The sequence below is a fragment of the Balaenoptera musculus genome, chromosome 8 (genome assembly GCF_009873245.2).
Source record: "Balaenoptera musculus isolate JJ_BM4_2016_0621 chromosome 8, mBalMus1.pri.v3, whole genome shotgun sequence".
Classification (NCBI taxonomy): domain Eukaryota; kingdom Metazoa; phylum Chordata; class Mammalia; order Artiodactyla; family Balaenopteridae; genus Balaenoptera; species Balaenoptera musculus.
In genome coordinates this window covers 58,186,542-58,214,171 of record NC_045792.1, presented here as the reverse complement: position 1 = coordinate 58,214,171, position 27,630 = coordinate 58,186,542, and the positions used below count along the sequence as shown (strand labels likewise).

Below are 27,630 nucleotides of genomic sequence, written 5' to 3'. Positions count from 1 at the left end.
GGTTATGTAGATCGTAAGTGTCAGAGACAGGATTTTAACCGAGGCAGTCTGACGTCAGAGCCTGGACTCTTTCCCATTATGTTATGTTGCCTCTAATAGGAACTGAACACCAATTTTATGATAAGTACAGTATAAGAGGCTGGGTAGATACAGTTACTTGTATCTTCAGAGTTGTCACAATTTAATATGAGAAGTATGTTAGAGAAATACAAACCTTATAGGAATAAACAACTTTGCAGGTGAGTGGATAATTTCTTAAGGTGCCAGAAGGGCTGGAGCTGCTGTCATCAAAAACATCCATGTTGTCTTCAAACTCTTCTCCTTCTTCTCTCTCGGTATCTGCATTAAGCTAGGAAAAATCAGAAGCCATTGGCTAGCTTGCTTACTTCAAGAAAATGGATGAAAGCAGAAAAAACACTTAAAACCTGATTGTTTCAAAATGTTAATTTACTTATTCAACTGCACAAAGAAAAGTATCTGTTCTGTTCTCACTTGCATTTTTCATGTTATGAAAGGGCAGAGTTTTTTTTCTTTTTAAAACCAAGAGTCAGTTAAATACTGATTAATGAAGGCCTCTTACCATTTTAAACTGATCATATCAGGAAACAGTAAAAAGATTTCTAAGTGCTACTAATGATGTGGAGAAACAGGTTTTCAGCTATGGCTGGTAGAAATGTAAACTGGTACATCCTTGAAAAGAATCCCCACCTACTGAAATTAAAAACTAAACGTGACATTTGATCTAGCAATTTCACTTTTGTGAATCTATTATGGAGAAATAAAAGCACCAGGATGTAAGACTATATATTCTAGGATGTTTACTGCAACACTGCCTGTAGTGGTAAAAGCCTGGACACAACCTATATGTCCATCAGTAGAGGAATGTCTGAATAAACTATGATGTGTTCATATCATAGATAAATAACACCCATTAAAAATGAGTTAGGGACTAGAAAGCCCCAAAATAAATCAGTGCATATATGGTTACATGATTTTTGACAAGAGTCCCAAGATGTTCAATGAGGAAAAGAGAGTCTTTTCCGCAAATGGTACTAGGAAAACTGGATATCCACAGGTAAAAGAGTGAAGTTGGACCCTTATCTTACAAAAATTAACTCGGGACTTCCCTGGAGGTCCAGTGTGGTTAAGACTCTGTGCTTCCATTGCAGGGGGTGTGGGTTAGATCCTTGGCCTGGGAACTAAGATCCCATATGCCACATGACATGGCCAAAAAAAAAAAAAAAAATTAACTCAAATGGACAGAAGACCTAAACATAAAAGCTAAAACTATAAAACTTTTAGAAGAAGACAGAGGGGAAAAGCTTCATGACACCAGATTTGGCAATGATTTCTCGAATATGAAACCAAAAGCATAGGTAACAAGAGAAAAAAAATAGACAAATTGGACTACATCAAATTTAAAACTTTTGTGCATCAAAGGAAAACAGAGTAAAAAGGCAACCCACAGAATGGAGAAAATATCTGCAAATCATATCTGATAAGGGATTGGGACTTCCCTGGTGGTCCAGTGGGTAAGACTCCGCGCTCCCAATGCAGGGGGCCCGGGTTTGATCTCTGGTCGGGGAACTAGATCCCACATGCAGGCTGCAACTAAGAAGTCCACGTGCCGCAACTAAGAAGCCTGCATGCCGCAACTAAAAGATCCCGCACGCCGCAACTAAAGACCCCACATGCCACAATGAAGATCCCGTGTGCTGCAACTAAGACCTGGCGCAGCCTAAATAAATGTAAAAAAAAAAAAGATTAAAAAAATATCTGATAAGGGATTAATATCCAGAATATATAAAGAATGCCTAAAACTCAACAACAAAAAACAGCTCAATTCAAAAATGGACAAAGGACTTGAAAAGACATTTCTTCAAAGAAGATATACAAGTGGCCAACAAGCATATGAAAAGATGCTCAACATCACTAATCATTAGGGAAATGCAAATCAAAACCACAATGAGATACCATTTCACACCCATTAGGATGGCTATTATAAGAAAACCAGGAATTAAGTGTTGGTAAGGATGTGGAGAAACTGGAACACTTGTGCACGGCTGGTAGGAATGTAAAATGTGTAGCTGTTTTGGAAAATGGTATGATGGTTCCTCAAAAAGTTTAACACAGAATTACCATATAATCCAGCAATTTCACTTCTATTCTTTCAATTCTTTTCAATTTTAATTTCTATTCTATTCTTTCAATTCTTCCTCCCAAAAGAGTTTGAAAGCAGGGACATGAACAGATATTTGATTACCAATCTTCATAGCAGCATTATTCAGAATAGCCAAAAGGTAGAAGCAACCCAAGCATCCACTGAGATGAGGGGATGAACAAAATGTGGTATATGACAACAGAATGTTATTCAGCCTTAAAAAGGAAGGACATTCTGACACATGCTACAACGGATAAATGCTAAGGACATTAATATTAAGTGAAATAAGCCAGTCACAAAAAAGATAAATACTGTATGACTCTACTTATATGAAGTACCTAAAGTAGTCAAATTTATAGAGACAGAAAGTAGAATGTTGGTTGTCAGGGATTTGGGGGTTGGGGGACAGGGGAGTTATTTTTTTATTTAAATTTATTTATGGCTGTGTTGGGTCTTTGTCGCTGCACGCGGGCTTTCTCTAGTTGCAGCGAATGGGGGCTACTCTTCGTTGCGGTGTGTGGGCTTCTCAGTGTTGTGGCTTCTCTTGTTGTGGAGCACGGGCTCTAGGCGCACGGCCTTCAGTAGTTGTGGCACGTGGGCTCAGTAGTTGTGGCACGTGGGCTCAGTAGTTGTGGCTCACGGGCTTTAGAGCGCAGGCTCAGTAGTTGTGGTGCACAGGCTTCGTTGCTCCGCGGCATGTGGGATCTTCCTGGACCAGGGCTTGAACCCGTGACCCCTGCATTGGCAGGCGGATTCTCAACCACTGTGCCACCAGGGAAGCCCCAGGGGAGTTATTGTTTAATTGGTATAGAGCTTCACTTTTGCAAGATGAAAAGAGTTCTGGAGATGGATGATAGCTATGGTTGCACAAAAATGTGAATGTACTTAATGCCACTGAACTTTATATTTAAAAATGGTTTAAATGGTAAAGTTTATGTTATGTATATTTTGCCACAGAAAAGGGTACAGTTTCTTTTGAAATGTAGCACAAGGAAAACAATTTAACTCAGTTTCAATGTATATTACCCATCATAGCTAAAAGGCATATATTAATTAAAATCGAATTGAGTGTAAAAAATGTATTTGAGTATTGTCCATTATATTAAAATACAAATAATATTTATCTGAGCATAAATATCTGACAGAGGTAGGCAAAGTAAGAAGAATAAAGACTGGAGAATAGAGGAGATTGGCTTGTTTTTTATATACCTCTGAACTATAAACTATTAGAATAGGCATGTTTTATTTTTTATTTTTTTAAAATAAATTTATTTATTTATTTATTTTTGACTGTGTTGGGTCTTCATTGCTGTGTGCGGGCTTTCTTTTAGTTGCAGTGAGCGGGGGCTACTCTTCATTGCGGTGCGCAGGCCTCTCATTAAGGTGGCTTCTCTTGTGGCGGAGCATGGGCTCTAGGTCCGTGGGCTTCAGTAGTTGTAGCACATGGGCTCAGTAGTTGTGGCTCACGGGCTCTAGAGCGCAGGCTCAGTATTTGTGGCGCACGGGCTTAGTTGCTCCGCGGTATGTGGGATCTTCCTGGACCAGGGATCGAACCTGTGTCCCCTGCACTGGCAGGCAGATTCTTAACCACTGCGCCACCAGGGAAGCCCCTGTTTTACTTTTTAAATTAAAAATCCAATAAAGAAGAAAGAGAATAGGCTCAAAGGTTTCTTGGTTTCTAGCTACATATAAACACTTACTTGGCTACTTTTCCCTACGTTTAAACATGCAAAGGCACTAATGCTTACACATTAAGGATATAAGGAATGGAGAGTCACAACTGGGCTTTACAGTAGAACAATTAATTAAAATACCAAATACCTACTATATGCTGAACACTAAGCTAGGCTCTTAGATATGAAATGAAGGACGCTGTCTGCATTGCAGGAGTTCACAACCTAGAGTGGGAAATGAGCACAACCAAATGCTAAGTGCACAGAGGGCCCTGTGAATATGGAAATGGTGAATTGAGAAGAAGGTCAGAGATTTCCTGAGATTCAATGAGTCAAAAAGTATAGGCTGCCTATAACGTCAAGTTCTACTCTTTATTGAGCTAATGTGATTTCTCTTGTGTAATTATCACTGACATTTTAAAAGACTCTCTTCAACTGCTATTTACCTAATAAAATTCTAAAGAACTGGGGGAAGGAGAGGGTTCCTGAAGAATAAATAGTACATATTTCTTGTCACATTTATTGCCTCCATTTCAAAGCCCCTGTAATAGTCTCATTTATAACTATTACTGAAAATTCTCCACAGCTGAGTGCATCACGTGCCTCATCTTACAAATATTCATGTATGGTCAGTCAGATAAATGAAAATAGACTCAAATCTTGACCTTTCAAATTATCTCAGGCTTATGATTCTATTATTTTCCAATAGGGCGCCATATAAAAGGTGAGGTTCACATGCAGGAAACTGCCGTGAAACTAACTTAAACATATTTATATATACTTGGAAGACATTGCCTTTATATTCTAGTAAAGGTTATAGACATTAAAAAAAAACTGGGCATTACAAAAACCAAAACAAAACAAAACACCCATACATCTATAAAAACTAAAATTAAAGCCAATGTGGGCAGAACATGTTTCCAAAAATATAGCATAAGGAATGTTAATATGTACTGTGCTTTGGCACTGGGAATCAATCCAATACATTTCATTTTGGCAACGTTGTTTGATACTGAACATTCCTTTCTTCCTCCTTCATTTTGAGTTCATTTTTTTTTTTTTTAAATATTTTATTTATTTATTTGTTTATTTTTGGCTGCACTGTGTTTTCATTGCTGCGCACGGGCTTTCTCTAGTTGCGGCGAGCGGGGGCTACTCTTCGTTGCGGTGTGCAGGCTTCTCATTGCGGTGGCTTCTCTTGTTGTGGAGCATGGGCTCTAGCCACGCGGGCTTCCGTAGTTGTGGCTCACAGGCTCTAGAGTGCAGGCTCAGTAGTTGTGGCACACGGGCTTAGTTGCTCCGTGGCATGTGGGATCTTCCCGGACCAGGACTTGAACCCGTATCCCCTGCATTGGCAGGCAGATTCTTTACCCCTGCACCACCAGGGAAGCCCTGAGTTCATTTTTTGATTCTCACGGAAGGACTGAAAGGTTGCAGTGACAGCAATAGGGGTCACTGCCACATGCTTTTGCATTGCTCTAGCAGCTTTCCAAAGTATGTCATCTCAGGACAATTTCTTCCTTTTCCTCTTCCACCCTCTGTAACTTAGCTGTTGCAATGCCTTCTTGACCAAGCATTTCTAAAATCACATTCTTCCTGTTCCTTAACAACTGCTCACTTATCCCTTTTCCTTCCTGTCATCTGACAGAATTTTAATCAAAACTATTCTTTCTAGCTGTATTAATATTTTTCCTTTCTTAGATGTTGTAAAATGCTTACTCTTACTGCAAGGGCAGAAAAGAACTTTTCCAAGTTGGTTTTAGTAGCTGACCTCCTGTATTCAGCAAAATTATCTCTGAAGAGCTTCATCAGCTTTATGGTCCCTGGATCTGACAGACTTGGGTCTGAATGCTGACTGTGCCACTTACTTGCTATATGACCTTGGGCAAATTATTTGACTTCTCAACTTCAATGACCTCATCTCTATAATGAAGACAATTACTTCTTAACAAGGTTATCATAAGGATTAAGTGAGGCAATACTTAAACCCTTAACACATGCTTAGTACATAGGAGGTACTTAATACATCATTATTGTTTTTATGAGAAAAGGAGAATATAGATTTAAAAAATCTGGTGATATCCAGCATAGAGGAAGGCAGCTCCCTATAACTGGCTAGCAGAACCTCTGAATTCCATCTAGACAGAAAAGTGATCACAGTGAACATCATTCCAGATACAACACAAGTATATTTTAAAAAATGATGTTGAAAATATCAGCAAAATGGATTTCTGTTTCCAGGCAAGATGGAATATTAGAGACCAGATTTAAACTCCTTCCAGAAACAACTAAAAAACTGTTCAAAATATATGAAAGAACAGTTTTCAAGACACTGGACATCATGTGATGAAAGTTAGTGATCCTTGGTGGATGGGAAACAAACAATTTCCCCAACTTACTGTGTGAAAAAAGTTTCCAAGCTGAGATATAGCAGGAGGGAACCCAAGAAAAGGATGGTGGTCTCCCTGAATTGAGGATATGGAACTGGGAATTCAGGAAGGTCAAAGTGGCTAGAGTTTGCTGGGTAGAGTAATGAAGAAATGCAGAGAGAACTCTGGAAATCTGCAGAGGGTCCCCCTCAAGTCTTCAGCTAAGTACTGATCAGCACATATATGTCAAGAACTACCTGAAGCCAGCAATAGAACCACCCAAAGGATTAGAGGGAACAATCCTCAGCATTCACATAGGTCTGGGAATATTTCCTATTCCCTCTTAACAGAGCAGAAAACCTCATAAGGCACAGGGCATCATGTAGAGAACTGAGAAAATCAGTAAGGATACAGAAGACTTGAACAACACTATAAACCCACTTGACTTAATTGACATTTATAGAACATAACAGCTAACACCAGCAGATTATATATTCTTTTCAAGTACACATGGAACATTTACCAAGATATACCATATAATGGGCCACAAAACAAGTCTCAATAAATTTAACATGATTCAGGTATGTTATCTGACCACAATGGAAATAAATTATGTCATTAATAGAAAGGTATCTGTAAAATTCCCAAATATTTGGAAATTCAATAATACTTCTAAACAACCCATGAAACAAAGAAGAAATTAAAAGGCCAATTAGAAAATATTTAAAACTGAATGAAAATAATAACACAATGTATCTGAATTTGTGTGGTATCTGAATTTGTGTGGTGGCGCTTAAGCAACATGTAGAAGGAAATGTTTGTACCAAATGCCTATATTGGAAAAGAAGGAAAGTCTCACATCAGGGACCTTAGCTTCCACCTTAAAAAATCAGGAAAGAGCAGATTAAATCCAAATTAATCAGAAGAAAGGAAATAATAAAAACCAGAGCAGAAATCAATAAAATAAAAAAAAGAAAAACAACAGGCAAAAAAGTCAATGAAGTCAAAAGCTGTTTTTTTTTTTTGTGAAGATACATCAAATTGATAAACCTCTAGTAGGATGATCAGGGAAAAAAAAGAGGAGACACAAATAAACAATATCAGGAATAGGAGAAGTGATGTCACTACAGATTCTCCAGACAATCAAAGAATAATAAAAAATATTATGAGCAACTTTATGCCAATAAATTTGGCAGCTTAAATGGAATTGACAAATTCTTTGAAAGATACCTATGATCAAAGTCCATTCAAGAAGAGTAAGTTGAATAACCCTGTCTCTATTAAAGAAATTGCATTTGTTGTTTAAAAAACTCCCACAGGGGAACTTCCCTGGTGGTCCAGTGGGTAAGACTCTGAGCTCCCAATGCAGGGGGCCTGGGTTCGATCCCTGGTCAGGGAACGAGATCCCACATGCATGACTCAATTAAGGAGTCTGCATGCCACAACTAAAGATCTCGCATGCCGCAACTAAGACTTGCCGCAGCCTAAATTAATAAAACTCTCAAAAAAAACTCCTCCAGGTCCAGATAACTATTGTGGTGACTTCTACTAAACATTTAAGGAAGAAAAAAATTCTACATAAGCTTCCAGAAAATTGAAGAGGAGGGGATTCAAATTATTTTATGAGACAAGCATTATTCCAAAACCAGACAAAAGCATTATAAGAGAACTATAGACTAATAAAGTATCTGCCATAAATAGACATAGAAAAATACTTATCAAAATTTTAACAAGTTAATTCCAATCAATATATAAAAAGGACAATATACCAAGATCCAAGTGGAGTTAATCAGGAATGCAAAGTTGGTTTAATATTTGAAAAATCATCAATGCACTTCACAGTACTAACAAACTAATAAAGAAAACAATCATTTGACAAGATCCAACATCCATTCCTATCAGCAAACTAAACAAAAATAGAGGAAACTTCCTTGACATAGTAAAGGGCATCTACAAAAATCCTACTGTGAACATCATACTTAATGGTGAAAGACCGAATGCTTTCTCCCTAAGTTTGGGAACAAGGCAAGAACATCTGTTGGCTCTTACCACTTCTATTCAAGCATTGTACTGGAGATTGCAGTTGTTACAGGAAGGGAAAAAAGCAAGCATGGAAGGAAGTAAAACTATCTTTATATATAGGTGACATGATTATCTATAGAGAAAATCTACATAAAAGCTACAACAACTAATAAATGAGTTTAGCAATGTTGTAGGATACAAAATCAATATACAATAAGCAATTGTATTTCTATATGTTAGCAATGAACAATCAGTAATTGAAATTAAAAAATCATTACGATAGCACTATGAAATAGAGATAAGTTGACAAAAGATGTGCAACACCTATACACTGAAAACTATAAAACACTGCTTAGAGAAATTAAAGACGATTGGAAGACTCAATAATGTTAAGATGTCAAATATCTTCAAGCTGATCTACAGATTCACTGTAATCCTAATGAAAAAATCCTGGTAGGTTTTCTGGTAGAAAACTGATTTTAAAATTCATATGGAAATGTGAAGGAACTAGAATATCCAAAACAATTTTGAGAAAGAAGAAAGTTGGAAGATTTACAATCTGACTTCAGGACTTTAAAGTTATAATAACTAAGACAGAGTAGTACTGTCATCAAGCTAGACAAATAGATGAGTGAAACAGAACAGGAAGTCCAAAAATAGACCCACACATACATGGTTAGTTGATTTTTTGACAAAGATATGAAAACAATTCAGTGCAGAAAGGACAGTCTTTTCAACAACAACAAGAAAAAAGAATTTTACTCACTCTTCTTACGTAACTCACACTGAATCACAGATTTAAATGTAAAACCTAAAACTATAAAGCACAGAAGAAAATCTTTATGACCTTGGGTTAGGCAAAGATTTCTTAGTTATCATACCACACTATGATCCATGAAAGAGAAAAAAATAAGTTGGACTTCATCAAAAAAATTTCTGCTCTTTGAAAGGCATTGTTAAGAAAATGAAAAGACAAGCCACAGACTGGGAGAAAGTTATGTAAATCATCTATCTGATAAAGGATTTGTATCCAGAATATAAAAAGAACTCTCAAAATGCAATAAAAACAAACAACCTAATAAAATATGGTTGAAAGATCTGAACAGGCACTTCACTGAAGAAGATATACAGATGGCAAATAAGCATATAAGAAGATGCTCAACATTATTAGTGAAATGCAAATTAAAACTACAATGATACACTACTGCACATCTATTAGAATATCTAAAATTAAATAGATTGACCATACTAAGTATTGGCAAGGTAGTGGAACAACTGGAACACTAGTACTCTATTGAAGGGAATGTAAAATGGTACAACCACTTTGGAAAACAGCCTGACAGTTCTTAAAATGTTAAACATATAGCCACTGTATGACCCAACCAAACATACATTCATAGCAATTTTATTTGTAATATCCCCAGACAACTCAAATGCCCATCATCAGGGTGAATGGATAAACAAATTGTGGTATATTCATACAACAGAATACTACTCAGCAATTAAAAGAAATGAACTATTGATACATGCAACAACATGGATGATACTCAAAATAATCATGCTGAGTGAAAGAAGCCAGACAAAACAAATTGTACACTTTTAAATATGTGTAATCTATTGTATGTCAATTATACCTCAGCGAAGCTGTTAAAAATATCAGTAAAGCTTGGGAATTTTAATGACAACTGGCCACACAGTATTTGAAGATGCTATAAGACCATTAAATATATCAAAATAGGGCAGTCAGTGATTCACCAGATGCTTAAAAGAAAAAAAAGGAAAAAAATGCACAGCAGTTGAAATGAATCATGATAAAGGTTAGAGGAATAAAGGGTCATCCACAGAGTAAGAAAGTATAGTAGGGCTTCCCTGGTGGCGCAGTGGTTGAGAATCTGCCTGCCAATGCAGGGGACATGGGTTCGAGCCCTGGTCTGGGAAGATCCCACATGCCGCGGGGCAACTAAGCCCTGAGCCACAACTGCTGAGCTTGCGCGTCTGGAGCCTGTGCTCGGCAACGGAGAGGCTGCGACAGTGAGAGGCCCGCGCGCCGCGATGAAGAGTGGCCCCCACTCGCCGCAACTGGAGAAAGCCCTCGTGCAGAAACGAAGACCCAACACAGCCAAAAATAAATAAATAAATTTATATTAAAAAAAAAAAGCAAGAAGTTTAAAAAAAAAAAGGAAAGTATAGTAAAGAGCAGTGCTTTAGAGGCAGGCATCTCTGGGTTCTAATCCCAGCTCTCTCCACTTACAAGCTGTGTGCTGTTGGGTGAGACAGTTAATTCTTCTAAATCTATCTTCTCATCTGTAAATACATTCAGGATGGTTGTGATCATTAACTGAAATAATGTATGAATGTGCCTCACATGGAACCTGGTACAGAATAGATGCTTTACCAATGTGAATTCCCTCCTTTTGGTAGTATTTTAAGCTTAATTGGTAGAACTGGAGTAAACAACTTATCTTGAGGTTCAGATTAATATTTTTGAACATGTAATATATGTAAGGATCTGTGTCAGGTACTTTACTTGTTATTATGGCTATGGAGAAAGTCTAAGAACATAACACAGCTAGAGACACTTCTCTTAGAAGTGAAATGCTCTACATTTTTTCAATGCCCTACTTTGGTCTTGGCTGTCAGTAAGTGAGAGTGGTTCCCTCAATCTGTGGACACCAATGCAACAGACATTATAGGTAATTCCCAGCACCTGGCAAAGAGTATCATGAGCAGTGCAGGCTCAATACATGCTTACTGAATTGAATTAAACTGATGTTACTGGGAATTTGAAATGTTAGTTTCATTAAAAGTGTGGACATTTTGAGTATGGAGTTTAGTCCAATAAAAAGACGACTGCCCATTTGGAAATACAGTAAATATAAAAGCAATTGAAGATTGTTGCAGGTGTGCTCCATTATTTTCTACAGTTTACATTTATTTCATTACAAAAATCCATTGTTTCTTTCTTTGGGATTTAGCTCAAGCCAACAAACAGATTTTTGTATTACAAAAACAAAGCCCGTTGGATGCAAGGACTATAAGGCATTATTGAGGCAGATGGGAATCAAACTAGCATCCTAAAGGTTTAAAATCTTTATTCTTGTCTTTCAAACACATATTCAACATGGTCTTCATAATGAGTAGAGTTAGAACTTCTTTCGTTTATTTTTTTAAAAATGATTAAAAAAAAATTATTTATTTAATTATTTGGCTGTGCTGGGTCTTAGTTGCGGCACACGGGATCTTCGACCTTTGTTGCGGCATGCAGGTTCTTTAGTTGTGGCACGCAAACTCTTAGTTGCGGTCTGCGAACTCTTAGTTGCGGCATGCATGTGGGATCTAGTTCCCTGACCAGGGATCAAACCTGGGCCCCCTGCACTGGGAGCACAGAGCCTTAGCCACTGGACCACCAGGGAGGTCCCCTAGAATTTACTTCTGTGCAACTCTGCAAAATGCTCATATACTTAGGGAGACTACACAACAGAGTAACTGTCCAGATGCCTTGGCATGGTAGTTGGGGGAAGTGGCTGAAGACAAGGAAGTTATGTAAACACTGTCAGCTATAGTTTGAGAATCTAAGGGGGAAAAAAAGAGCAGAAAGAACAAAAATAAACCAACCTCAAACTAAAAATCTCTGACTCAGTAGTTCTACTTCTAAGAACATATCTTATAGAAAAAAATCCCCAGCATGAAAAAAAATGCATACAAATGTTTTAAAGAGTATTACTTAGAATATGCGGAAGCAATCTAAATATTAAACCTAAAGAGAACAGTTAAGTGAACACATTCCTGATGGAATACTATACAGACATGAAAAGAATGATTATGAAGATCAACCATCAATATGGAATGTTAAATAAAAATATACAAAATTAACTTTATTATGATAAATATGTTCAAAAAGGAATAGTAGAAAGAGGAAGGAATTCAATCAAGTTGCTAACAGTGGTGTTATAAGGATGGAGCTTTTGTCAATTTTTCTCTACTGTACTTCCTAATTTTTTATTATCTAGTTATATAACTTTTTCTACTCTACAATTAATATAATTTCAAAATTAGGTTGTAAACTGGGTATGGGTTTTTGAGTAAGAGAAGGCAAGAATATGAGAGAAGGAAAGGCCCAGAGACCAACCTGGGTGCAGGGGCAACGTCAGTTATGCAGCGGAGGGGTCACCCCCACACCCCAAATCTCAGTAGGGGCAGGTCAGAGTTGCACAGCATGAAGGGTCACCCCCAAATCTCAGGTTCAGGGTCAGTGCAGGGCCTGTTTTCATCAGTGGGAGAAAGAAGGGGTCCTCCACTGACAGAACCGGTTAGAGGCCCGGCAAGAAGAAATGATTTCAAAACCAAGACTTAAAAAAAAAAAAAAACAACCAAAATACGTTAGAAGACGGATAGGAACGGCCGGAGGTGAAGGAACGAGGGCAAGTTCTTCACCCAGAAGCCCCACGAGATTCTGTTGAATGAAAAACCGTGTTGATCGCCAAGCAGCTAACTCAGGTTCACGTAAACCAGCCCCCAAACTTGTTTTGAACTTGCACTGCACCCGCATTCGCTGTACAATTAAAACAGCCCTATCAGTATTCCTATTCCGAGAATATGGAGATGAAGAAAAAAACAAGAAATTCTGGTAGAGGTTGCATTATTTAAAATACTGACTTACATAACTGCACTTGGCTTTTCAAGTCCTGGTGCTCTAAATGCAAGGGTTGATTCTCTCAAGTTCCTCACCCTGTGCCCCCCCCAAAATACAATTATAAGACTGGCAAAAAAAAAAAAAAAAGAAAATAAGAGAAGGGAGGGATGAGTGACAGAAGGGGTGACTGGGTCACTAGCAGCAATCCAATCATAGGAAGCTGTATGTAGACTCTGGTTAACCATCAACTGAATAATTATATCAGTAGAATGCTCTCCTTTAAAAAAAAATTGCTATATTCTGTGTTTTTTTCCTTCCCAATCCTATATCCTGTACCACAGCTTAATACAGAAGGCAAAGAGTTAATACTCGAGTAAATATAGTTCTATCCTTATTCTATAAGGTAAACAGACTCTATATTTTAAAAACATTTATCTTCTATAGGGCACTTTACACTAGTAATGTCTAACAGTACTATTAACCATGTTTTCCAGATGGAAGGGAATTCTAAACCTGATGACTAATGCTTTTGTTGGCACCTATAATGGAAGAAATAATTTGGCCCTCAGAATGTGTATTTATGCTCCCTGCCCCTCGCCAGCCAGCTGTCAGTATGAAGAGATACAAATCCCTCTAAATTATTTCAGGGCTGTCATTTAAAATCAGGTTAAATAAATATTGGGACTTCATTAAACTATTTTATGCCTACACTTTTCCTTTATTTATATTGTTATATCCCTCAGCCGAAAGTGGGAAGACACAGGCTCCGTAAGAGTGACTAGAGGGAAGAAAGAGTGGAATGGGATTGCAAAATGCTCCTTTCACAGAGGATGACATGTCTCTAGATGAGCTGCTGTTTTGCGAAAGTTGTCAAAAATACCCAATTTATTCAACACTTACAACTAGACTGTACTACTCACTGCCAGACACTATACTAGGGACATCTCCTTCGTTTCCTTCCTTCATACTCAGAAGCCTGTCTTTATCTCCTGTTAAAATTCTTCAAGGATTATCTTTAATGACATTTCCTTCATGAGGCAAACTTCTCTCCTATTTTTCTAGCTGGTATAGGCATACCTTGGAGATATTATGGGTTTGGTTCCAGACCACCGCAGTAAAGAGATTATCACAATAAAGTGAGTCACACGAATTTTTTGGTTTCCCAGTGCACATAAAAGTTATGTTTACACTATACTGTAGTTATTAAGCATGCAATACCATTATGTCTAAAAAAATTTACATACCTTAAGAAATACTTTATTGCCAAAAAATGCTAACCATCATCTGAGTCTTCAGCGAGTCGTAATCTTTTTGCTGGTGGAGGGTCTTGCCTCGATGTTGATGGATGCTGACCAATCAGGGTGGTGGTTGCTGAGTGCTGGGGTGGCTGTGGCAGTTTCTTAAAATAAGACAGCACTGAAGTTTGCTGCATTCATTGACTCTTCCTCTCATGAACGATTTCTCTGTAGCATGCAGTGCTATTTCATAGCATTTCACCCACAGTAGAACCTCTTTCAAAACTGGAGGCAAACCTCTCAAACCCTGATTTATCAACTAAGTTCATGCAATAGTCTAAATCTTTTGTTGTCATATCAACAATCTACAACATCTTCACCAGGAATAGATTCCATCTCAAGAAACCACTTTTTAAAAATAATTTAATTTAATTTAATTAATTTATTTTTTTGGCTGCGTTGGGTCTTCATTGCTGCGCACGGGCTTTCTCTAGTTGTGGCGAGCAGGGGCTACTCTTCGTTGCGGTGTGTGGGCTTCTCATTGTGGTGGCTTCTCTTGTTGCGGAGCAGGGGCTCTAGACGCGGGCTCCAGTAGCTGCAGCACACAGGCTCAGTAGTTGCGGCATGCGGGCTCTAGGGTGCGCAGGCTCAGTAGTTGCGGCATGCGGGCTCTAGAGCGCAGCCTCAGTAGTTGTGGCGCACGGGCTTATATGCTCCACGGCATGTGGGATCTTCCTGGACCAGGATTGAAACCTGTGTCCCCTGCACTGGCAGACGGATTCTTAACCACTGTGCCACCAGGGAAGTCCCAAGAAACCACTTTTTTTGCTCATCCGTAAGAAGCAACTCTTTATCCATTGAAATTTTATCATGAGATTGCAGCAATTCAGTCACATCTTCAGGCTCCACTTCTAATTTTAGTTCTCTTGCTATTTCCACCACATCTGCAGTTACTTCCTCCACTGAATTCCTGAATCCCTCAAAGTCATCCATGAGGGTTGGAATCAACCTCTTCCAAAGTCCTGCTCATACTGAAATTTTGACCTCTTCCCATGAATCATGAATGTTCTAAATAGCATTTAGAACGGTGAATCTTTTCCAAAAGGTTTTCAGTTTACTTTGCCTAGATCCTTCAAAGGAATCACTATCTATGGCAACTATAGACTTATGAAATGTATATCTTAAATCATAAGACTTGAACATCAAAATTACTCCTTGATCCATGGGCTACAGAAGGGATATTGTGTTAGCAGGCATGAAAACAACATGAGTCTCACTGTACATCTCCATCAGAGCTCTTGGGTGACCAGGTGCATTGTCAATGAGCAGTAATATTTTGAAAGGAATCTTTTTTTCTGAGTAGTAGATCTTAACAGTGGGCTTAAAATATTCAGAAAACCATGTTGTAAACAGATACACTGTCATCCAGGCTTTATTGTTACATTTATAGAGAATAAGCAGAGTAGATTTAGCGTAATTCTTAAGGGCCCTAGGATTTTCAGAATGGTAAATGAGCACTGGCTTCAACTTAAAATCATTAGCTTCGTTAGCCCCTAACAAGACAGTGAGCCTGTCCTTTGAAGTTTTGAAGCCAGGCATTGACTTATCTCTAACTATGAAAGTCCTAGATGGCATCTTTTCCCACGATAAGGCTATTGTGCCTACACCGAAAATCTATTGTTTAGTGCAGCCACCTTCATTAATGGTCTTAGCTAGATCTTCTGGATAACTTGTTGTAGCTTCCACATCAGCACTTGCTGCTTCACCTTGCACTTTTATATTATGGGACTGTTTCTCTCTTTAAACCTCATGAACCAACCTCTGCTCGCTTCCAACTTTTCTTTTGCAGCTTCCTCACCTCTTTCAGCCTCCATAGAATTGAACAGAGTTAGGGCCTTGCTCTGGATTAAGGCTTTGGCTTAAGGGGATGTTGTGGCTGGTTTGATCATCTATCCAGACCTCTAAAACTTCTTCCCTACCAGCAGTAAGGCTTTTTTGCTTTCTTATCATTCATGTATTCACTGGAGTAGCACTTCTAATTTCCCTCAAGAACTTTTCCTTTGCATTCACAACATGGCTAACTGTTTGGCTCAAGAGGTCTAGCTTTTGGCCTATCTTGGTTTTCAACATGCCTTCCTCACTAAGCTTAATCATTTCTAGCTTTTGATTTAAATTGAGAGATGTGCAACTCTCCCTTTCACTTGAACACTTTGTAGGTTATTAACTGGCCTAATTTCAATATTGTTGCATCTTGCAACTCTCCCTTTCACTTGAACACTTTGTAGGTTATTAACTGGCCTAATTTCAATATTGTTGCATCTCAGGGAATAGGGAGGCCAGAGAAGAGGGAGAGAGACAGAGGAATGGCTGGTTGGGGGAGTAGTCAGAACACACACAACATTTATCAATTAAGTATCCCAATGGGTGAGATTCATGGTGCCCCAAAACACTACAGTAGTAACATCACAGATCACTGATCACAGATCACCATAACAAATATAATAATAATGAAAAAGGAAACCTTCACTTCATTAAAAAATGCAATTATTTGTGAAGTGCAATAAAATGAGGTATATTAAGCTTTTCTGATAGCATTTCACAAAATCATGAGATTTTGGAGCTGGAAGGGATCTTAGAATCTCTGAAACCCAGACTTTTTCCAAGGTGTGTTGATGAGTTAGGAGTTAGCAATTTCGAGTTTGCTACACAATAGCTCAGTCATACACTGCCATGTATTGTTAAGATCCATAAAAATCTGTCTGCTCTACCAGCTTGTAAGCTCTTTGAGGAGAAAGACCAAGTCATCTCCAATTTGCCCAGGAAGTAGGCACATAAGTGATAAGTGCCTACCCAGTTGATTTAGTTAGAAAAGGAGCTAGTCTGAGGAAAATCATGTGTTTGATTGGTTGCCAACAGTACTGCTGAAGAAGCCAAAAGCACGAATGTGCCTGGAATTTGCTATCGTCATAAGTTCTGTTCAATAGAATAACCTGAATTAGATGGAAATTGTGACTTTTAAAAGATGCAACAGTAAGAGACATTCCATGAGACAGAGCAACTCTGCTGTACTAGAAACAGGGCAAGTTCTTCTAACCCCAAAGTTATGTGGGTGATATGTGCTTATTTCCCCCAGTTAGATTACCATTAATAGTGAAATAAAAATAAACCTTCAATAGATTGTTTTTCCTTAATATGCACACCCACACACAATCCTTTTTAAATACGCAAGTGTATTCTCATTAGAAAATCAGAATGCTATGTGAAAAAACTGACAAAACTTCCAGGAATGTTCTTAAACTTTGGCCAATTTCTCTAGCAAGGATTCCTTTTATCTGAAAGGCACAAACAATGAAGAGGCACTATGGATACAGTGGAAAGTCAGGAGATTAGAGTTCTAGCTTTTAGTTTGCTACTATTCCAGCTATCTATCAATTCATTCTCTGTCCTTCAACAGACATTTATTGAGTACCTACCATGTGCCAGGTACTTTGCTGTGCAGAGCAGTGAACCAGGTAGGCATGGAAATTACATTCGAGAGAAGACAGACAATAAACAAAAGAAAAGAAGAAGACAAGTATAGATTGTAATAAATGCCATATGGAAATAAACTGGATGAGAGAGAATAATGGGTAGGGAGAAAGCAGCAGAAAATACTTTAGTTTGACCAGGGAGGCATTATACATCTACCTATGTAGTATCAGGCAAATCACTGAACTTTTCTGATACTCAGATCTCCAGGATGAAAAACTAAGGTTGAACTGGATGACATCAGAGTGGAAAAAGCCCTGGATTTGGAGGAAGAAAACTTAAGCTTGAGTTCTGGCTTTGTCTGTAAAACCATACCTGCAGCACTGTCTCCCTGATGAAAGATACTGTGAGCAGAATGTGACAGCCCTTGTGAACTAAACAGACTAAGCCACAGACTGTTCCTTTCCCTTCTTTACGATTGTTTACAACTCCCTGGATGTTTATTTTCATTACCCTGGGAAGACCTCTGAAAACTTTAGAAACATCAGACTAAAATTTTTATCCTGCTACCTCCAGACAAGAAACATATCTACTTCATGAGTGGTATAATGATAAACCTACTAGTAATAACATACTTTTCACTGCACATTTTAAAAAAAGCACTATTTTTTTCTTCTCTCTTTCTTTCCTGCACTAAATTTAACTCAATTAGTGATAGACTAAAGGAAAAAACCCCAAACCATTAGCAAAACCATTATTTTTTCTTTAAAATTTTGGCTATTATCAAGTTTGGCTACATAGTCAAAGAATAGTATCCTCCAGTGAAGTCAGCCCATCTTATCCAAGAGAAACCGTACCGAGTGTAACGTTCCATTATTGGTCACTGCAGGAAGGCGGGCCCATCGCTCATTTTCCAGTTCTTCCATCACTTGGTTCATTGCACTCTTTAGCCATGTGTCCACGGAAACACCAATCTGCTTTAGTAGGTCCAGCCGGGCTTCCGCTTTCAACTTAATTATCTAAGAAAACCAAGAAAATGGTCAGAAATCAGAGCATTTTTTTCCTCAAATTGATTGTTTTTAAGTTATTCCTGATTTATTAATTAGAACAATCTTGATGTTCACTAGCAATTCTTCCTTGGCATAGATGTTAATTTTTCACTTGGCGAGAGGGAGAGAGGAACAGGGGAAGAAGGGAAGAGGGAAGGGAACACAAGAACAGGAATCAGAGCTTGCTGACAATGGCAAAAGGCACACTTGCATTTTGACAAGTTACATCAAATATAACTTATGAAAAGGAAGATGTTAATGCACCATAAAGTCTGCTTTCCTTTCCTTTTAATAAGGCTATGCCTCAGAACATCCCAAAATTTAGCATTTTCAACAGCCTTCTAACCCATTTCCTGGACTTTCTCTTCTCCTCTATAATCCATCTTTTACAAGTCTACGAATGATCTCATCAGTCACTTCCTTGCTTAAAAACTTCCACAATTCCTGACTGCCTACTGAGTACAGATTTTATATTAAATTATGACGCAGCTGTCAGAAACAGAAGATACTGAGAATAAAAAGTTCCTGTGCTCCAAATTCAAGAAAAGGAAACACTGTCTGTTCTTTGGCTCTTGTTCCAAGCCATAAGCAAGTAATCATAGAATTAGTTTAAACCTGTCCCAATCAAACAGTAACTGCTTTACTCCAATAGCCATGCCTCTGAGTCAGCCAATCTGTGACAGCCCCAAGCTTGTGCAAGGCAGCCAGTCACCCACAGCCTCACTCGGGTAATCATCAGCAGTTAAGCTTCCACTCCTGCTTCCAATAGTCCATCAATCCCTACACACCAGTTAAAAGCTAGTCTGTAATACATGCCCAGTTTTGAAAATCTGCCAATCCCTGAAATCCACACTTCTCTAAACCCTTTGCATTGGTTCTACTTTGTCAGAAAGATTATATTTTGTAAGTATCATTCTCTTTTGTTTTAGCAAGTAGTAAACTCAGCTTCATTCTTCCTCATATTAGAGTGGTTGTCTCTTCCTTCAACATTTGAAGGCTCCACAGAGATAATTTTGAGGACCTTCACTTGATGGCCTTCTGTGGACATCTTGGACAAACAAGTATGCTCACTGAGCCCTTCTGGTATGCGATTTTGATCACTCTCTGGATTCTCTGCTGAGGGAGTTGGTATCAAAAAGGATCTGAGATCTGACTTGTTTCACTGAGCTCTCATTGCTGAATTTATATTGTATTCCTAAGATTTTAAAATGAGATAAAGGGACTTCCCTGGTGGTCCAGTGGTTAAGATTCTGCCCTTCCACTGCAGGGGACACGGGTTCGATCCCTGGTTGGGGAACTAAGATCCCACATGCGGCATGGTGTGGCCACACACAAAGAGATAAATTCATATTACATAAAATTCACCATCTTAGTCATTTTCAAGTATACAATTCAATGGTTTTGGATATCATATAGACCTTTATATAAAGTTTTTTGCTTGCAGGCACACTATTTGGTAAACGGTCTTGTAAAAATCTTATTCTTCTAATAATTTTTTTTGGTAACAACTTTACTGAGATGAAGTGCACATATCATACAATTCACCCATTTAAAGTGTATAATACAATTGGCTTACAGTATATTCACAGATATGTCCAATTATCACAATTTTATTTTTTTTTAAACTTTTTTCTATTGGAGTATAGTTGATTAACAATGTTTGTGATAGTTTCAGGTGTACAGCAAAGTGATTCAGTTATTCATATACATGTATCTATTCTTTTTCAAATTCTTTTCCCATTTAGGTTGTTACATAATATTGAGCAGAGTTCCCTGTGGTATACAGTAGGTCCTTGTTGGTTATCCATTTAAAATATAGTAGTGTCACCACAATTTTAGAACATTTTAATCATCTCCAAAAAAAACCCCATATCCTTTAGCTATTGCTCCCCTATCACTTATTCCCTGTAGCCTCTGGGACCACTAATCTACCCTCTCTCTCTATAGATTTGCCTATTCTGAACATTTAATATAAATAGAACCATACAATATATGGTGTTTTGTGTCTGGCTTCTTTTACTTAGCATAATGTTGAAGTTCATCCATGCTGTAACATGTATCAGTATTTCATTGGTTTTTATGGATACTGTGGGTAGAACACATTTTGTTTATCCATTTGTCAGGTGATGGGTTGTTTCAACTTTTCAGCTAATATGAATAATGTTGCTACAAACATTAGTATACAAGTTCTAGCGTGGACATATGTTTTCATTTCACGTGGCTATATACCTAGGACTGGAATTGCTTAGTCATAAAGTAATTGTATGTTTAACCATTTGGGGAAATGTCAGATTGTTTTTCAAAGCAGCGACCTCATTTAACAATCACACCAGCAGGGTGAGGGTTACCATTTCTTCACATCCTGGCAAACACTTGTTAATGTCTGCCCTTTTTGATTCTAGCCATCCTAGTGGGTGTGAAGTGGTATCTCACTGTGGTTTTGATTTGTATTTCCTTGATGACTAACGATGATGTCATCTTTTCACGTGCTTACTGATCATTATATATCTTCTTTGGAGAAATGTCTACTCAGAACCTTTGTCCATGTTTAAATTGGGCTGTCTTTTTACTGTTTTTATTTTGCCTTTGTCTTTTTATTGTAAGTTTTTGATGTATTCTAGATCAAAGTCCCCTATCAAATACATGATTTGCAAATATTTTTTTTCCCATTATGTGGGTCTTTCACTTCTTGATAGTGTCTTGTGAAGCATAAAAGTTTAAACATTTTGATTAAGTCCAATTTATCTATTTTTTTCTTTTGTTGCTTGGGCTTTTGGGGTCTTATCTAAGAAATTAATCCAAGGTCACAAAGATTTATCCCTATGTTTCTTAAAATAGTTTTATAGCTTTAGCTGTTACATTTGGGTGTTTGATCATTTTGAGTTGAGTTTATTTTTTTATATGGTGTGAGGTAGGGGTCCAACTTCATTCTTCTGCATGTGGATATCCAGTTGTCTCAGCACCATTCTAGTATGCATTTTAAACTAATATATGCAATGAAATGTTTTTGAAAAATAAGTGAACCAACAAACCTCTTCTTGGAAATTATAAATGTAAGTCATTTAACTGCTGAAGTAAAGAAACAAAGAAAACAGAGAGAGACAGAGAGACAGAGAGAGAGAGAAGTATACTCTGTTTTCTCAAATCCAAGTAATCTAGTTTTCATAAGATTTATTTTTGTCAGTACTTTACCAAACAATTGAGGAACATGGTATTTGCAAACTTAGATTTTTAGACTGCAGTTCCCAAATAAACAGTGCTAGCTTTCCTTTAGAGTTCCAACTGTTTATATTTTAACAACTATTTAAAAGCAGAATTTTCCAGCATTTTCAAGTGAATTTTGATGATCTGCCAATTGATTAAAATTCGGGAGCACAGCTCTCTGAAACTTGATGACATTAAAGATACTGCTTGACCAAATCATTTTTAGAACTTATAAAAAGAGAGAGATTTTTATTTATTTATTTATTTTTGGCTGCGTTGGGTCTTTGTTGCTGCATGTGGGTCCCCCAAGTTGCGGCGAGGGGGGGGTCACTCCTTGTTGTGGTGCGCGGGCTTCTCACTGGGGTGGCTTCTGTTGGTGTGGAGCACAGGCTCTAGGTGTGCAGGCTTCAGTAGTTGTGGCACATGGGCTTAGCTGCTCCACGGCATGTGGCATCTTCCTGGACCACGGCTCGAACCCGTGTCCCCTGCATTGGCAGGCGGATTCTCAACCACTGCGCCATCAGGGAAGCCCAAGACAGAGCTTTTTAAAATGATGTTTTAAAAAGTCAGATCTTTTAAGATATATAAACTTGGTGTATTAACACTGTCAACCAACTTTAATGTAAAATTGAACGTAAGCATATCCAAGTGTCATGCCATACTTGAGTTTAGGAAAGTTTTTTTTTTTTAAATAAATTTTATTTATTTATTTATTTATTTTTGGCTGCGTTGGGTCTTCGTTGCTGCGCGCGGGCTTTCTCTAGTTGCCGCGAGCGGGGGCTACTCTTTGTTGCGGTGTGTGAGCTTCTCATTGCGGTGGCTTCTCTTGTTGCAGAGCACGGGCTCTAGGTGCGCAGGCTTCAGCAGTTGTGGCTCACGGGCTCTAGAGCACAGGCTCAGTAGTTGTGGCGCACGGGCTTAGTTGCTCGGCGGCATGTGGGATCTTCCCGGACCAGGGCTTGAACCCATGTCCCCTGCATTGGCAGGAGGATTCTCAACCACTGCACCACCAGGGAAGCCCCAGGAAACTTTTTGACAGTTATAAAGTCTGTAAATCTAATTTGGGCTTAATTAACTTATCTTCAAAATATCATTTCTCTAAGGATAAGAACTGTGTCTATTTGTAACCCTACTATTTAGGTCTCTGCATATAGTAGGAAATGAATAATGGTAGAGAATAGTTATTGGGTTGGCCAAAAAGTTCGTTCAGCATTTTATGTTACGAAAATCCCAAATGAACTTTTTGGCCAACCCAATATTTGCCACTCTAAATTACCTTTGGTATCTTAAAAAAAAACCCACCCCAAACAACTTTTATCATTTGTCCTAGGTACTATATGATTATACTATTTCATTTAATCCACACAATTCTGAGAATGGATATTATAAACTCTATTTTATAGATGAGAAAAATGATTTAACCAAGGTCATATCAATTCTGGTAAAAGGTTATTCCCAATGAAACATGGGAGTCTCCATGTAGTCCCCTCCCACATTGATTCTGGGCTTGTCCATATGATTTTCTTTGGACAATGGAACATATGCAAATCTGATAAAAGCACAGGCTTGATAAGAGTGCAACTAGGACTTGATTTCTTGGTATGTGCCTCTACCATGTGAGGAAGCCCTGTTTAGCCTATTTGAGGATGGAGGACCATATGGAAAAAAGGCCCAGCCCTCTAGCTGAATGCAGCTCTTAGAGTAATCATAGGAAAAACCTGCAGAAGAACTGCACAGACAACACCCAGATGATGAAAGATAAAAAATCGTTGCTGTTTCTGCCATTAAGCTGGGTGGTTTTTTTAAAGTCAGCAACAAATTATTGTATTTAAATAATTTAATTCCCAAATATCTGGGGATTTTCCAGATATCTTTCTGTTATTGGTTTCTAATTTAATTCTGATAGGTCGGAGAATATACTCTGCATGGTATCTATTCTTTTAAACTTACTGACACTGGTTTGTGGTATAGTATATGGCCTTGCTAAATATTCCATGTCCACTTTATTTATTTTTATTTATTTATTTATTGGCCACACCGTGTGGCTTGTGGGAGCTTAGTTCCCTGACCAGGGATTGAACCCAGGCCCTCAGCAGTGAAAGTGCAGAGTCCTAACCACTGGACCACCAGGGAATTCCTCCATGTCTACTTTAAAAGAACATATATTCTACTCCTGTGGGGTGGAGTATTCTATAAATGTCATTTAGGTAAAGTTGGCTAATAGTGTTATTCAAGTCTTCTATATTACTGATTTTCTAGCTCCTTGTTCTTTCAACTACTGAAAGGAAGGTTGAAGTCTCCAACTACAATTGCAGATTTGTCTATTTCTTTGTTCAGTTCTATCAGTTTTTTACTCCATCTATTGTGTAACTCTACTATTAGTTACAAACACGTCTAGGACTGTTATGTCTTCTTGATGAAATGACCTTATTTTTAATCATTATGAATCATCCCTCTTAAAATTTCTTATCCTGCTGTCTATTTTGTCTGATATTAATATAATCACTCCAGTTTTCTAAAGATTAGTGTTGCTTCCCTGTGGTGAGCAACAGCTGAAATTTCTGCTCAGTTTTTTTGCCTTCTAGCTGTTGTTTCTTGCCAAGTTCCTTGGAGTTTCTGCTGCACATGTCTATTTAGGTTTAGGCAAGGATTTGGATGGTTATTTATATGCAAATTTGAGAACTCTCCAACATCCAAGCTCAAGCCAGTAAGACTTAGGCTCTCTGCTTGAATTTTTTAAAATAAATAAATAAATAAATTTATTTATTTTTGGCTGTGTTGGGTATTCGGTGCTGGGTGCAGGGGCTACTCTTTGTTGCAGTGCATGGGCTTCTCACTGCAGTGGCTTCTCTTCTTGTGGAGCAGGGGCTCTAGGTGTGCGGGGTTCAGGAGTTGTGGCTCACAGGCGCTAGAGCACAGCCTCAGTAGTTGTGGCACACGAGCGTAGTTGCTCCGCAGCATGTGGGATCTTCCCGGGACAGGGCTCAAACCCGTGTCTCCTGCATTGGCAGGCAGATTCTTAACCACTGCGCCAGCAGGGAAGCCCTTCTCTGCTTGAATCTTAGTTGTACAGCCCCTCACAAAGAGCTGTAAAATGTAAATGTCACCAGGTATAGTCCCATTCTTTGAAGAGTCTTTTCCCCTCTAGATTTTATATGCTTTGGGTCATTTTCCAGTTTTATCAAATAGGTATTTTAAATATTTTTACCCTTATTAATAATTGTTATCTAAAAGAGGATATAAGCTAGCCCCTTATTATCAGAAGCCTTGTAGAGATATAGTCTACATTCAAAGAAATCTTAAATTTCACTCAGTAATTTACTATTAATAATATTTGCATTGTAATTTTGAAACCGTTTAATATAGATGTAGGATAAGGCAAATAAAATATCGTATAATATTATTAGGAACTAAAAATTTCAATATAAGATAAAAAGATATAAATATAAAATAAAGAAGTTTAATAAAATCTTTCCAATTTTAAATTTGAATTGAAAATATCAATATGAACTCATGATTTTAAAAAAATTCCTAGCTCTAACAACAAAGGAAGGGCCAAGAAATAAATGATACCCATAACAATAAGCACCTTCACAGCCTAGACTTTGGTGTCTAAATACTATTCTATATTAAAAGAAAGCAGAGCTTCTTGGAGAAAAGGCTAATTCTAAGTCTGGGCAGGGAAAATACAAGGTGAGCCTAAGATAGCTTGTTGTGCTAGAAAGCAAAAAATGTTCAGAGACTAGCGGGAGTAATGTCAAAAGGACACAGAAGTCAGCTTAAATGGACTCTCAATGGCCAAATTTAGACAATAGTGGGCTTAAAGAAGGACAACTGTAATTCTGAAAATAGATTAAATGAATACAAATCTATAATAAATTGAGAATACATAAGGTGGGACTCCATGAGGAGACGTAAAGAATAAGTACTGGGGAAAGAACATCTACCGTGGAGCTGTGAACTGAAAAACTCCCAGAGATTGTATAGGGCTGAAAGATGTTGCAGTTCCATCCAGCCAGAGTTGAGAGACCAGAGAACTTGTTGGATACTCATGGCGAAAGAAGAAACTGCAGAAAGGAAATTCATTAGTAATAAGGCTAAATTAACCCTACTGGAAAGGCTACTCTAAACCAACCCAAAGCTTAAAAACAGGCCTTGAACAGATCAAACTGAGCTGGCTGCCCAAACAAAACTCAACAGGCTTTAAAATAAGAAAAGAGAATCCAGAAACTCAACAGCCAAACAGTCACAATTTCTAGTATTCAGTAAAAAATAGTACTAAGTATTTGAATAGCAGAAAAATATGAGCCATAACCAAAGGAAACATCAGTCAATAGAAAGAGAGCCAGAAATCACAGATATGATGGAATGAGTAGATGAGGACTTTGTCACTATTATAAACATACTTAAGGATTTAAAGGACAACATGAAGATAAATAGGAGTGAACTGGAAGATATAAAGAACCAAATAGAATTCATAGAGCTAAAAATGTAATATCTGAAATCACAATTCACAGGATAGCCTTAATAGCAGGTTATACACTACAGAAGAAAAGATTAGTGAACTTGAATACATAATAACTCATCAAACTGAGATTATGATAAAAAATAAGGCTGGATAAAAGTGTGTGGGGTGATCTTTACATGCGACATGTAGGACAATATCAAGTGATCTAATATTCATGTTGTTGGAGTTGAACTAACCTATATGACAGAAAGTAGATCAGTTGTTGCCTGGTCACAAAAGAACTTTTTGGGGTGATAGAAATATTTTATATCTTGATTGTGGCAGTGGATATTTAGGGGTGTGCATTTATCAAAGCACATTAAAGTGTTTACTTGAAATGGTTACATTTTATTTTATGTATATTATACCTTAATAAAGTTGATTTTTAAAATTCCATGACATAGTAATAATACTTAAGAAAGGGAGAAAAATACTCATTTGCTGTCCCTGGAGGTGACTAGTACTTGTTAATTGCAATGGAAAAAGAAAAAAGAACTTTAACAGTAGAAGGATTTGGTAGTGCCACCTGAATTGAAAGTGACTATTCTTAGCATCAGTAGTGAGAAAACTTGATAAAACCATACTGTGATGAAAAACACAGCATCATTTATAAAGTATTCTTGCCTAAAATACAGACTATAATCAGACCTTTAAACTTAACTTCCATTTTATAGTATAGAAATAAACACATATTTAATATTGCAAAATATTAATAGTTGAATTTAGCATATTGGAAAATATATATTTATTCTTCATCTTTTTTATATGTTTGAAAATTTTCACAATAAAAATTGAAGAAAGTGATTAGTTAAGAGGTCTACTAACACACTACATTATAAGAGTACAGTGAAACCCCACAATAACAAGTCTGGAGGTAATATAAATTTGGATATAATATGATTGGAAATTTTGTTTTTATAGCAGGGTCACCCTTAGCATTTCATTAACCTTGTAGTAATGAGGCCTCACATTTTATGCAGCTGAGGTTTTTAGACTTCTCTTATAGCATTATGGCAAGGGTCTTACCATTTTTGAGTCATTGAGTACAACAGTGACATTGTAATTTTGAATTCCTCATGTACAAGAGAAACTTATGAGATGATAATTTTAAAAAATGGTATCTATTAAAATGTGTTTATATAGACAAGAAGTGATTTTATTTTTGGTTTTGTTAATTCATTTGATACCATGTATTTTGGCTTTCAAATGAACATTCAATTCAGATCATAAAATTTAGTTAATATCTTGGAGAAAGAGTCATATAGTTTATAGTTCCTCCTGCAGACCTTAATACCTAACATGTATAAAA

At 37.5% G+C, this 27,630-nt stretch overlaps 1 protein-coding gene across 1 annotated transcript in view; it reads right to left on the bottom strand.

Annotated features, from left to right (window-relative positions):
- FCHSD2 (FCH and double SH3 domains 2) overlaps nucleotides 1–27,630 on the bottom strand; it is a 317,324-nt gene that overhangs the window by 11,191 nt on the left and 278,503 nt on the right. Inside the window, exons 13-14 of the mRNA XM_036860366.1 lie at nucleotides 18,419–18,580; nucleotides 215–349 (exon numbers count right to left, since the gene is read on the bottom strand). Of these exons, the coding sequence (XP_036716261.1) occupies nucleotides 215–349; nucleotides 18,419–18,580 (297 nt within the window). The remainder of the gene's footprint in view (nucleotides 1–214; nucleotides 350–18,418; nucleotides 18,581–27,630) is intronic.